The sequence below is a fragment of the Oncorhynchus mykiss genome, chromosome 15, assembly GCF_013265735.2.
Source record: "Oncorhynchus mykiss isolate Arlee chromosome 15, USDA_OmykA_1.1, whole genome shotgun sequence".
In the NCBI taxonomy this organism is placed as follows: Eukaryota; Metazoa; Chordata; class Actinopteri; order Salmoniformes; family Salmonidae; genus Oncorhynchus; species Oncorhynchus mykiss.
This window is the reverse complement of record NC_048579.1, coordinates 66,968,860-66,983,101: the sequence shown is the minus strand read 5'-3', so window position 1 is coordinate 66,983,101 and position 14,242 is coordinate 66,968,860. Positions and strand designations below refer to the sequence as shown.

General features: G+C 43.4%; 1 protein-coding gene across 1 annotated transcript in view; it reads right to left on the bottom strand.

Annotated features, from left to right (window-relative positions):
- LOC110499851 (protein O-mannosyl-transferase TMTC2-like) overlaps positions 1–1,637 on the bottom strand; it is an 83,984-nt gene extending 82,347 nt beyond the window's left edge. Inside the window, exon 1 of the mRNA XM_036945028.1 lies at positions 1,202–1,637. Coding sequence (XP_036800923.1) covers positions 1,202–1,284 — 83 coding nt within the window. The 5' untranslated portion in view covers positions 1,285–1,637. The remainder of the gene's footprint in view (positions 1–1,201) is intronic.
- Between the last annotated feature and the right edge of the window lie 12,605 nt (positions 1,638–14,242).

Below are 14,242 nucleotides of genomic sequence, written 5' to 3'. Positions count from 1 at the left end.
AGCCACAAAGATACATTGATTTAATCAAGAAACAGTGAGAAAAAAAAACTTAAGACTAGTGTGTCGGTTTTTTTTTATCTTAAAGTAGGCAAGTCAGTTAAGAACAAATTCTTATTCACAATGAGGGACTAGGGACAGTGGGTTAGCTGCCTTGTTCAGGGGCAGAACAACATATGTTTACCTTGTCAGCTCAGTGATTCAATCTAGCAACCTTTCAGTTACTGGCCCAACGCTCTAACCACTAGGCTACCTGCTGCCCCAGTATGTCATTGAAGGCTTGCTCATCTTAAAGTACAGTATAGGCTGCAATCGTTTTTTCAGCCTAATTTCAATTCTGATAATGATTATTGTAGTTTTAATTTCTCATCACAATCCCCAATGCCTAAAACTAAAGTTGGACTATTTAACCCTACACTCAATTGTGGATGGATGTCCAAATTGGAGTCTCAAACGTTCTGCAATCCAAATGAATTGTTCTCTCCGCTTGCTTTCTGGATAATAGCGTTCCAATGAGTCCTGGAAAGCATGGGCTACTCCAGGATTGTGTCAACATATTTAGCCATGCAAGCGTGCTGCACTCGACAAATATATTCTAATTATAACATGTCTTTCCATTTAAATGTGATATTTTCCCCGGAGAGAGCAGCATTATTACAACCGGGCAAGAAGCGTGTTAGTATCCCTCTCCTCCTGTCAGGGATGTGCTTTGACAACACAAAGAAGCTCCCGTCCCCGTTTCTTCACTCTGTCAGAGAATGACAGAGGCTGCATGTCCTGGTTACTCCGATATTAGAGAAAGGAAGGAACCATGCATGTATAATAATGAATTTATAACCTACATATCCCCGTTGTTGTTATTGTGTCACTTCATGCGTCATTGTAGGCGACAGTATATTGATTTCAATAACAATGGCTTGTTTGTTCAATGCAACAGGAGAAAGCATTTGCATTAAACAAAGTAGAATCGCATTTACATTAAACAAAGTGACATTTTCTGAGGGGAGTGAACCATGACTCTATCTCTAATGCTCTCATGGGATAACACAAATAAGCATGAATAGACAATGGAACATGCAAACACCCAGACACGCAGCGAACCTCGAGAAACTGCTTGCACCCGAGGGGTTTTTGAGACTGTAAAGATGACAGACAAGTGGAGCTGATGATGTTGCCATAGGTACGGCTCTAGGGGAGGTCATACCTGTCATCGTAGCAGAAATCCGCGTTCAGTGTGTTGAGATAGAGGACCAATGCCACCGCGCTACACACCAACTCTGTAATCATGTCTTAAAAAGAGAATAGGGTGGGGGAAAGTAAAGAAAAATACTAGATGCGAATTTCCGTTTCTGTATTGTCTCCTCTCCTCATTTGGCCGCTCCGCAACACTAAGAGACCCAATCCCATGTACAAACAAAGTGTCTGAAAGTTTGCGCGATCCACGCCATATTCCTTTTAACCCATTTTGCGCCGTGTCGGGTCAGGGCTATTTTGAGACGAAACTAGGGCGGCATGCCTCCTGGTTAGCGTACAGCTGAGCGCATTTCGCTGTTCTCTGTGCTTGCATCCTCATCCGCGTCACAGATACTCACTGGTAGGAGCCGCGTGTGGTTTTAGAGACCGTGAGCATGTGCAAAGCCCCTCCTCCGCTCTCAATGGTCGAGCTCGTAGCATTGAGAGAGGTGATAGGTGCTTAAATACGTAGGCTATTTATTTAACGCACTCTTGCCTCACGAATCATATATTCAGTGCGCTAGCCTGCCTAAATAAACCAGCCCACTGTCATATAAAGATACCATAGCTGCCAGTTTGTAAAATAGGAATATCTTTTTTTGTCTAACTATGTATTCAAAAACAATGCCAATGTCATGTTTTTATTAAAATGATTGACTGTGAGATTTATTGAATATGTTTAAGCAAATATAGCCTATATATGTGACTTATATATAGCCTAAGCTGTAGCATGCATGTATGGCTCTTTTAACTAATGACAGTTATGCCTTATCCCCACAACAGACAAAGCCCCACTCTGTTGATGTCTGGCCTCCTGCAACCCCCTTTAATGGTGAAGTGTGTTCAAAAGTCTAGAGTGTTGATTCTGCTCAATGTAAATGGACCCACTATATTAAATGATCCTGTTTTACTGTATGTTTATGCATAGCATTGATTAATTGGTTATACAGTGGCGCCTGTGGAGCTACAAGAGAGAGGGAGGAACCCTAGAGAGAGAGGGAGAGAGACAGATGGATAGGGAGAAAAGGAAATGAGAGAGGGAGGTAGAGAGAGGTAAATATAAGGTGAAGAGCACGAGAGAGAGAGAGAGAGAGAGCTATGAGCGATAAAGAGGGAGCTAAAGGGGGACAGAAAAAGAGTGGTAGATGAATAGATGGAGAGGTGATGATTAATGAACTGTAGTAACACCCTGCGGCGAGGAGGAGGATCAATATTGTGAGGCGTTGTTGTTGTATATGATTCATCCTGGCGAGCATGTGGCTTGAAAACCATGCTGCAAATGGCGAGGCCCCACTGGGCACCAGCTGGGCCCAGGCCTGTTCTCCTGTCGGAACTCTGTGTTTGTAAATCCACCACAGCCCAGGAAAGAGAGAGGGAAGAACGAAAGAGAGGGAAAACAGATGGCACGAGACGGAGGGGAGACTGTAAGGACCGTAATAGTTAAAGAGAGAGGGTTAGAGAGAGAGAGGGAGGGAGAGAGAGGGAGAGAGAGAGAGAGAGAGAGAGAGAGAGAGAGAGAGAGAAGGTTTCTAACCCTCTCATCCATTGACCCTGATCCTGAACATGACCCCCAACCCCCCCTGACCACAACAGAACCTTTACGGTTGAACCTTTAGCCTTGTTTTGTTTCCCTTGCCCTTAGTTGATGGGGAGATGCTTCCTCTTTCCCATCATTCCCTGTTGGAGCCATGTGACACATGAGAAGGGGACACAGCCCCTGGTTTTGGGTTGGAAAGAAGAGAGGAAGAGACACCATACCCTGATGAAGACAGCTTTTCTGTCAAAATGTTGGTTAAAAAATGATTGCTTCTGAGCTCCTAGAGTGTGCAGCTCTCCTTTAATTTTTCAGGAAGACACACCATCCATGAAAAACCATGGATATGTGGACCTCTAGGCTCCACCAGACATGTGTTTTTATCGTATGATATGCCAGGACTGGAGTCAAACCGGTTGGAAGGTTTCTTTTCCCCCAAATACATTTTCTGTTAACGTCTCCGCAGGAAAGTGGGAACTGAAGTAGGCTTAAGCAGGAGTCTAACCCAGTGGTTCCCAACTCCAGTCGAGTACACCGAACGGTACACATTTTTGTTGTAACCCCGGACAAACTCACGTTGAATCAGGTGTGCTTGTCTGGAGCTACAACAAAAATGTGTGCGGTTGAGGGTACTGGAGGACTGGAGTAGGGAACCACTGGTCTAGCCCCCCTAATAAAACTGTATGGATTATATTTAATAACTACGCCTACATTCAGGACTTAAGGAAATGAACATAGCAACCTGGCCTGACTACATAGGCTACAACCCCATAGGGACTAAGGGGGTGATTACGGGATTTGTGGAGGGGAAAAAAAGACCAATTCCTGCTCTGAAAGTAAACAGCCCAGGGTGAAAAAAACCTATTACTGGTGTTTACACTCGCTGATCTAATTACATCCTGCAGGGCTAATGAATATTCAGTCTGCTCTTTAAGTCTCCGTTTTTGGTAGAAGGCAAAACAATACTTTTTTTCTTTCATTCTTTCTTTCTTTCTTTCTTTGTCATTTTACTGGTAACAGACTATAGAATGTGGTGCGGTCATGGAGTCTGTCCTCAAAGGCAGATGTTGCCATAGTCAAAGAAATACATTGTTTTCCACATCTGCAAGTATTTGCACGCAAAAAAAAATCCACATTTGCACATTAAAACCATGTGTGTGATATTTTTACCTCTTTTATTTTTCACTTGTTAAAACACAATTGTTACATTGATTCATTCACCTTACTCTGGTTTCTTCTGTTCAAACCACTGACTGACAACCATTTTAGACGGGTAACTAGAAGCTCTCCATATCTTTGAAACATATTGTTTTTGTTTTGCCCAAAGGTATCCCTATCATTGTTCATCATGTGTAGAGTCATTAGTTCTTCACCAAACACTCCCCCTTTAAGGTACACTCAGCAATATGGTGTAAAGGTACACTCAGCAATATGGTGTAAAGGTACACTCAGCAATATGGTGGAAAGGTACACTCAGCAATATGGTGTAAAGGTACACTCAGCAATATGGTGTAAAGGTACACTCAGCAATATGGTGTAAAGGTACACTCAGCAATATGGTGTAAAGGTACACTCAGCAATATGGTGGAAAGGTACACTCAGCAATATGGTGGAAAGGTACACTCAGCAATATGGTGGAAAGGTACACTCAGCAATATGGTGGAAAGGTACACTCAGCAATATGGTGGAAAGGTACACTCAGCAATATGGTGGAAAGGTACACTCAAAGGTACACTCAGCAATATGGTGTAAAGGTACACTCAGCAATATGGTGTAAAGGTACACTCAGCAATATGACAATGGGTGCACAAAGTAAACAGCATAGTGTGTCAATTTCCACAACAACTAAGAGCGTTGGAGAGCGAGGGTAGAATTCTCCACTGTTTTGGTCCTATACCTACCACGCTGTAACAGTTTGAAACCAACTGTGCATATGGGCAGATACTGTGTTAGAGCATGTCCTACTGTCCGGCATCTCACTCATCAGAATATCTGCGGAGCTGCTCGTGGCAACATCATTTCACTTTAATCATACTTGAGGACCTTTTATTTTTACCTTTAGGCAACAAGTTAAATAAGAACAAATTCTTATTTTCAATGACGGCCTAGGAACAGTGGGTCAGTGTTCAGGTGCATAACGACAGATTTGTACCTTGTCAGGTCAGGGATTTGAACTTGCAACCTTCCAGCTACTAGTCTAACGCTCTAACCACTAGGCTACCCTGCCACCCTTAAGGTGCTGCTGCTGCCTTTTATTAAACAGCCAGTACTGTAACTGCACACATTCACCCACAGAGGGCGTAGTGCAAAAGCATCAATGGATCTATTGGCATTGCATTATTAAAGACAATTATAAACTGGGTGGGTCGAGCCCTGAATGCTGATTGGCTGACCGCCATGGTATATCAGACCATCAGACCATCGGGGCAGCAGGTAGCCTAGTGGTTAGAGCGTTGGATTAGTAACCGAATACCCGAGCTGACAAGGTAAAAATCTGTCGTTCTGCCCCTAACAAGGTACTGTTCCTAGGCTGTCATTGAAAATAAGAATTTGTTCTTAAATCAAGTCAAATTTTATTTGTCACATACACATGGATAGCAGATGTTAATGCGAGTGTAGCGAAATGCTTGTGCTTCTAGTTCCGACAATGCAGTAATAACCAACGAGTAATCTAACCTAACAATTCCACAACTACTACCTTATACACACAAGTGTAAAGGGATAAAGAATATGTACATAGATATATGATGTACGAATGAGTGATGGTACAGAACGGCATAGGCAAGATGCAGTAGATGGTATCGAGTATAGTATATACACATGAGATGAGTAAACATAAAGCTGCATAGTTTAAAGTGGCTAGTGATACATGTATTACATAAAGATGGCAAGATGCAGTAGATGATATAGTGTACAGTATATATATACAGTGCCTTGCGAAAGTATTAGGCCCCCTTGAACTTTGCGACCTTTTGCCACATTTCAGGCTTCAAACATAAAGATATAAAACTGTATTTTTTTGTGAAGAATCAACAACAAGTGGGACACAATCATGAAGTGGAACGACATTTATTGGATATTTCAAACTTTCTTAACAAATCAAAAACTGAAAAATTGGGCGTGCAAAATTATTCAGCCCCCTTAAGTTAATACTTTGTAGCGCCACCTTTTGTTGCGATTACAGCTGTAAGTCGCTTGGGGTATGTCTCTATCAGTTTTGCACATCGAGAGACTGAATTTTTTTCCCATTCCTCCTTACAAAACAGCTCGAGCTCAGTGAGGTTGGATGGAGAGCATTTGTGAACAGCAGTTTTCAGTTCTTTCCACAGATTCTCGATTGGATTCAGGTCTGGACTTTGACTTGGCCATTCTAACACCTGGATATGTTTATTTTTGAACCATTCCATTGTAGATTTTGCTTTATGTTTTGGATCATTGTCTTGTTGGAAGACAAATCTCCGTCCCAGTCTCAGGTCTTTTGCAGACTCCATCAGGTTTTCTTCCAGAATGGTCCTGTATTTGGCTCCATCCATCTTCCCATCAATTTTAACCATCTTCCCTGTCCCTGCTGAAGAAAAGCAGGCCCAAACCATGATGCTGCCACCACCATGTTTGACAGTGGGGATGGTGTGTTCAGCTGTGTTGCTTTTACGCCAAACATAACGTTTTGCATTGTTGCCAAAAAGTTCAATTTTGGTTTCATCTGACCAGAGCACCTTCTTCCACATGTTTGGTGTGTCTCCCAGGTGGCTTGTGGCAAACTTTAAACAACACTTTTTATGGATATCTTTAAGAAATGGCTTTCTTCTTGCCACTCTTCCATAAAGGCCAGATTTGTGCAATATACGACTGATTGTTGTCCTATGGACAGAGTCTCCCACCTCAGCTGTAGATCTCTGCAGTTCATCCAGAGTGATCATGGGCCTCTTGGCTGCATCTCTGATCAGTCTTCTCCTTGTATGAGCTGAAAGTTTAGAGGGACGGCCAGGTCTTGGTAGATTTGCAGTGGTCTGATACTCCTTCCATTTCAATATTATCGCTTGCACAGTGCTCCTTGGGATGTTTAAAGCTTGGGAAATCTTTTTGTATCCAAATCCGGCTTTAAACTTCTTCACAACAGTATCTCGGACCTGCCTGGTGTGTTCCTTGTTCTTCATGATGCTCTCTGCGCTTTTAACGGACCTCTGAGACTATCACAGTGCAGGTGCATTTATACGGAGACTTGATTACACACAGGTGGATTGTATTTATCATCATTAGTCATTTAGGTCAACATTGGATCATTCAGAGATCCTCACTGAACTTCTGGAGAGAGTTTGCTTTACTGAAAGTAAAGGGGCTGAATAATTTTGCACGCCCAATTTTTCAGTTTTTGATTTGTAAAAAAAGTTTGAAATATCCAATAAATGTCGTTCCACTTCATGATTGTGTCCCACTTGTTGTTGATTCTTCACAAAAAAAATACAGTTTTATATCTTTATGTTTGAAGCCTGAAATGTGGCAAAAGGTCGCAAAGTTCAAGGGGGCCGAATACTTTCGCAAGGCACTGTATATATATATATATATATATATATGAGATGAGTAATGTAGGGTATGTAAACATTATATTAAGTGGCATTGTTTAAAGTTGCTAGTGATACATTTTTTACATCAATTTCTATTATTAAAGTGGCTAGAGATGAGTCAGCAGCCACTCGATGTTAGGTAGCTGTTTAAAACAGTCTGATGGCCTTGAGATAGAAGCTGTTTTTCAGTCTCTCGGTCCCTGCTTTGAGGCACCTGTACTGACCTCGCCTTCTGGATGATAGCGGGGTGAACAGGCAGTGGCTCGGGTGGTTGTTGTCCTTGATGATCTTTATGGCCTTCTTGTGACATCGGGTGGTGTAGGTGTCCTGGAGAGCAGGTAGTTTGCCCCCGGTGATGCGTTGTGCAGACCTCACTACCCTCTGGAGAGCCTTACGGTTATGGGCGGAGCAGTTGCCGTACCAGGCAGTGATACAGCCCGACAGGATGCTCTTGATTGTGCATCTGTAGAAGTTTGTGAGTGCTTTTGATGACAAGCCGAATTTCTTCAGCCTCCTGAGGTTGAAGAGGCGCTGCTGCGCCTTCTCCACAACGCTGTCTGTGTGGGTGGACCATTTCAGTTTGTCTGTGATGTGCACGCCGAGGAACTTGAAACTTACTACCCCCTCCACTACTGTCCCGTCGATGTGGATAGGGGGGTGCTCCCTTTGCTGTTTCCTGAAGTCCACAATCATCTCCTTTGTTTTGTTGACGTTGAGTGTGAGGTTATTTTCCTGACACCACACTCCGAGGGCCCTCACCTCCTCCCTGTAGTCCGTCTCGTCGCTGTTGGTAATCAAGCCTACCACTGTAGTGTTGTCCGCAAACTTGATGATTGAGTTGGAGGCGTGCATGGCCACGCAGTCGTGGGTGAACAGGGAGTACAGGAGAGGGCTCAGAACGCACCCTTGTGGGGCCCCAGTGTTGAGGATCAGCGAGGTGGAGATGTTGTTACCTACCCTCACCACCTGGGGGCGGCCCGTCAGGAAGTCCAGTACCCAGTTGCACAGGGCGGGGTCGAGACCCAGGGTCTCGAGCTTGATGACGAGTTTGGAGGGTACCATGGTGTTAAATGCTGAGCTGTAGTCGATGAACAGCATTCTCACATAGGTATTCCTCTTGTCCAGATGGGTTAGGGCAGTGTGCAGTGTGGTTGCGATTGCGTCGTCTGTGGACCTATTGGGGCGGTAAGCAAATTGGAGTGGGTCTAGGGTGTCAGGTAGGGTGGAGGTGATATGGTCCTTGACTAGTCTCTCAAAGCACTTCATGATGACGGAAGTGAGTGCTACGGGGCGGTAGTCGTTTAGCTCAGTTACCTTAGCTTTCTTGGGAACAGGAACAATGGTGGCCCTCTTGAAGCATGTGGGAATAGCAGACTGGGATAAGGTTTGATTGAATATGTCCGTAAACACACCAGCCAGCTGGTCTGCGCATGCTCTGAGGATGCGGCTGGGGATGCAGCCTTGCGAGGGTTAACACGTTTAAATGTTTTACTCATGTCGGCTGCAGTGAAGGAGAGTCCACAGGTTTTGGTAGGGGGCTGTGTCAGTGGCACTGTATTGTCCTCAAAGCGAGCATAAAAGTTATTTAGTCTGTCTGGGACTTGTCTGAGACTTGCCTAGTTAAATAAAGGTAAAATATATATGTACCATGGGTATGACAAAACATTTATTTTAACTGCTCTAATCACGTTGGTAACCAGTTTATATTAGCAATAAGGCACCTCAGGGGTTTATGATATGTGGCCAATATACCATGGCTAAGGGCTGTGTCAAGGCACTCTGTGTTGCGTCGTGCTTAAGAACAGCCCTTAGCCGTGGGTATTTTGGCCATATACCACACCTCCTCAGGCCTGATTGCTTAAGTATACTATTATAAGATATATAAAGAAAGATGATGCACCTGCATGAAGACCAAACATCTGTAAGCCAGAGAGAGGGCAGACATGTACAGTATTTACGTCTTCAGGGCCCATATTCACAAAGCGTCTCAGACTGAGTTGGAGTGCTGATCGAGGATCAGGTCCACTCTCTTGTTCATTATCATTTAAAAGCCTTGTCTGATAGCAGTTACTCGGTACTCATATGCTAAAACACTTATTGAATACAGGCCCAACACGTTTATACATAAGGACATCAAACAAAGTGGAAGGTGGAATAGAACCTTACACAAATAAGCATAGTACTGTATATTCCCATTTATGTTTAAAATCCCTTTAATTGCAGTTGGTAGGAGCCTATTTTAAGGATTTCCCCTCTCTTTTAACCCATCCTAAGTGGCTAATGATAATTTCCCTATGTGTATTTTAGCTATTTGTCCAAGACTGCTGCTTTTTCATCCCCGCTAGATAAGCATCAGACAGGAAAGAGGAAAATCACAATCGTAACCACACAGCTTGAGCCACTCCCTCACAGAAATAGTTTCAACTCTAATTAGAATTAATCTGAACCCAAATCAGTAATATCAAAACAAAACAGTCAGAATAATATCCAGAACGTTAACACAGCATGTCCAGAACGTTTACATTCCACACCAATAACAAGCCTCCCTTTATGGGCCTGATAAGACGAGGGTGTTAGTTAAACCGAGCCTAGGTGACACAGCCTACGTTCAACGTTGACATGAATATGAGAAATGCGTCTGTGTAAAAGGCTCTGCTGTGATTGTTTGGACTGTTTGGATTTGGCTTAGAGAAATCAAGCTCCTAATTGAGGCTTTGTTGATCTTCATTTATAATCATAACGTAGTCAAATAACTTCTCAAATTAGAGCTAAATGGATGACTGAAAGCCTCTGAGTTATAGCTGTCAAATATTCTGTGTAGGTTTCTATTTGAATTGTTCTTTTTCTTCCACGAAAGAAAAGCAAATCCATGGAAAGTAGCCCTAACTCAATCTTATTTTGTTTTAGTTACTAAACTTTCCCTTCACAAACGAATTCAATTTAGAAAGTTTTCCCGTTAAACTTTCTTTGTAATATAAAGGTAAATAGTTAGAAAATAACTGTGTTATCCGTCTGACGTCTGAGGATGGATATTTCTCTTTTAAAAAATCATTATACAGAGCCAACATGTCACAGTCATTTTCCAAGTCATGGTGAAATACAGGCCAAGGCCCACCTGTTCCATCACCATGTGTACTGCACACTTCACATTACCATTTTTCATTAGGAGCAGTTTTTGAAATCCAACCCTCATAATTACATCCACTGAACCTCTGTGTTCCCCATCAATTCAAGGAGAAACACTAAACCTTAATAACCACCAGCAATAAGACTTGACACTATTTTCAAACCACACATTGATACACTTAGAACAGCTCCATTAGGCTAAAGTGCCTATCAGTAATATTCAGACAGCCATGGCTATCGGCTAGCAAGTTCTGGTGTCATGACACACAACCGCTGCCCTGAGAAATATGAGGCAGAGTTATTTTTGTCTCTCTTGACTTCCCTCTGTGGTGGTTTCTGGCAGAGCTTGTCTTCAAAAAGGATGTTTCCAGTCCTAACAATGAAAACAGGACGACGCACCGTGATTACTGTCAGGCAGATGTCATAAGACATTAGGGATGGGCGTGTGTGGGGAAAGTGTGTGTGTGTGTGTGTGGACATGTGTGCATGCCTGTGTGTGTGCGTTGACATATATGTGTGTGTGTAAGGCATACTAGTGTCAGGGCCTCTGATTTGTAAATGGCTCTTTCCACCGCCAAACTTCCTATTTGGCCACCAAACTGAGAATAAACTGACTTTCTCTGACTCTCTCTCTCTCTCTCTCTCTCTCTCTCTCTCTCTCTCTCTCTCTCTCTCTCTCTCTCTCTCTCTCTCTCTCTCTCTCTATCTCTCTCTCTCTCTCTCTCTCTCTCTCTTTCTTTCTTTCTTTCTTTCTTTCTTTCTTTCTTTCTTTCTTTCTTTCTTTCTTTCTTTCTTTCTTTCTTTCTTTCTTTCTTTCTTTCTTTCTTTCTTTCTTTCTTTCTTTGATTGAAAATGATTTGGAAAGGCACACACCTGTCTATATAAGGTCCCACAGTTGATAGTGCATGTCAGAGAAAATACCAAGCCATGAGGTCGAAGGAATTGTCCGTAGAGCTCGAGACAGGATTGTGTTGAGGCACCACATCTGGTGAAGGGTACCAATACATTTCTGCAGCATTGAAGGACCCTGAGAACACAGTGACCTCCATCATTCTTAAATGGAAGAAGTTTGAAACCACCAAGACTCTTCCTAGAGCTGGCCACTCAAACTGAGCAATCGGGAGAGAAGGGACATGGTCAGGGAGATGACCAAGACCCCGATTGTTACTCTAACAGACCTCCAGAGTTCCTCTGTGGAGATGGGAGAACCTTCCAGAAGGACAACCATCTCTGCAGCACTCCACCAATCAGGCCTTTATGGCAGAGTGGCCAGACAGAAGCCCGTCCTCAGTAAAAGGCACACGACAGCCCGCTTGGAGTTTGCCAAAAGGCACCTAAAGGACTCTCAGACTGTGAGAAACAATATTCTCTGGTCTGATGAAACCATGATTGAACTCTTTGGCCTGGATGCCAAGCGTCACATCTGGAGGAAACCTGGCACCATCCTACGGTGAAGCATGGTGGTGGTAGCATCATGCTGTGGGGATGTTTTTCAGTGGCAGGGAATGGGAGACTAGTCAGGACCGAGAGAAAGATGAATGGAACAAAGTACTGAGAGATCCTTGATGAAAACCTGCTCCAGAGCACTCAGGACCTCAGAATGGGGGAAAGGTTCACCTTCCAACAGGACAACAACCCCAAACACACAGCCAAGACAATGCAGGAGGGGCTTCGGGACAAGTCTCTGAATGTCCTTGAGTGGCCCAGCCAGAGCCTGGACTTGACCTGAAAATATCTGTGCAGCAACGCTCCCCATCCAACTTGACAGAGCTTGAGAGGATCTGCAGAGAAGAATGGGAGAAACTCCCCAAATACAGGTGTGACATGCTTGTAGCGTCATACCCAAGAAGACTCAAGGCTGTAATCGCTGCCAAAGGTGCTTCAACAAAGTAAAGGGACCGAATACTTACTGTATGTAAATGTCATTATGGGGTATTGCATCCCGTCATCAATGTGTGCGCAATTACAATGGTAATTTCATATGGTAAATTTAAAAAAAGATGTTATATAACATAAACATACTGTTGACACGTAGGCTATGGTATAATGGAATGTTTGGCCTTGTGTGGTAGGTGTCATAACCAGCCATAAAATAATGCAATATATGTCACAACAGATCTAAATATATGTGTCATGACAGTGTTATGATCATGTTATAACAAGTTATGTCAGCTGTTATGACATATTATGATACGGTTATAATGTGTTATGACGCTGGGTGTCAAGTAACATTTTACCAAGTTCGGTGATGACTCCTCATACTGTAGTCAGCAACATATTTCATTCATCTGATGTTGATTCTCAGTTCAGGCTTAGGTCTGTATCTAATGATGTCTGACATTGACGATATTAGTCAATGGCTGATGTTCAAATAGCAGAGATAGCTTCTGAGTGTAGTATAACCTTTTCAATTATCTTCAGTTGAATAATTCAATACAGCTTTATGAACAGATGAGAGCACTGGCCAGATCAAAACTACAGCCCGAAAGCTACTGCACACTCAGAAACCCCTCCTTCTCCCCACTCCCTATGGAGCAACAGAATCATCCTCCGAGAAGGTAACTGAATGTAACAAATGCCATCTAGTCAGTCATTCAATCATAATACATTTATATTAGCCAGGTCTTTTGGTAAACATTGCAACAACACTGTCAAAACTTAGTGAAAAGGCTACTGAGGTTGGACAATTGCAAAACAAAGTTGCATCCTGGCTCCACTCCACAGCAGGTGGCTCCACTGCAGGAACCACAAACAGATTTTTCAAATGAAGGAGTCGACAGGTCTTTGTGTCTGGTGTTTTGCCAAGAAGTGACTAAAATGGAAACATTTTTCTCCAACAGTGGCGTGTGAATGGTTGATGACACGAGGTGGTGACAGAGATCCTTGGCGCATGCATTCGTCTCCTCCCTATTTTTCCCTCCTCTGATGTTTGCTCTTGATCCCATCTTACAGAGGAAAAGTCAGCCGGAGATGGGAGTCTTGACTGTTTTCCATCCACTCTCTATTTTTGTCCCTCAGTAGTCCTCAGTGCATCCTTCGCCATATCCTGAACCTTTTTCCTCTTTCCCATTACATGTGAAGTCAGGAAATTGTACCAATTGCCGATTGCGGTATGGCTCTCACTGAGACATTTCTCTTTTATGGAGACTGTTTCCTGTGTGTGTGTGTGTGTGTGTGTGTGTGTGTGTGTGTGTGTGTGTGTGTGTGTGTGTGTGTGTGTACGATACTGTACAGTCCATGTTGCGTGTGAGCTAGTGGCAGGACAGGTCAACAGAACATGACTCACAAGACAACCCGGAGAACCTTGCAACGTTGATGTCATAAATCGGCCACATTCACATCTTGAACTACTCCAGCAACGGCCGCCGGGGTAAGCTGGTTTGGCCACTGGTATGGAGTGTCAACGCGGTGCACAGAGCAGGACCTCAACACTGCACAGACATACCACAGGCCTTCGGTTCTCCATCCTCATCTGTTTCGGAGGTAAAAATAAAGCCCTGGGATTTGAAGATGCAGACAGAGTCGGAACGCAGCTCTGATGACAGAGCTATGAGGACAGAGACAAATTAGAGTGTTGATGGCAACGTAGAGAAAATTACCCTGGTCTTTCAGGACAATAGTGAACGCTCAGCTCACTCTGTCCTGCTCTGAGGAAAATAAGTGTTCTCATCTTCTCATGTTCACTTGGGATTTATTTCTCAACTCAGACTCCTCCAAGACAGGAGCTTGTGTTTCCACTGATTTAATCTGGTGTTGAAGTCTTACTGGGGGTGTGGTGAAGTCTCAC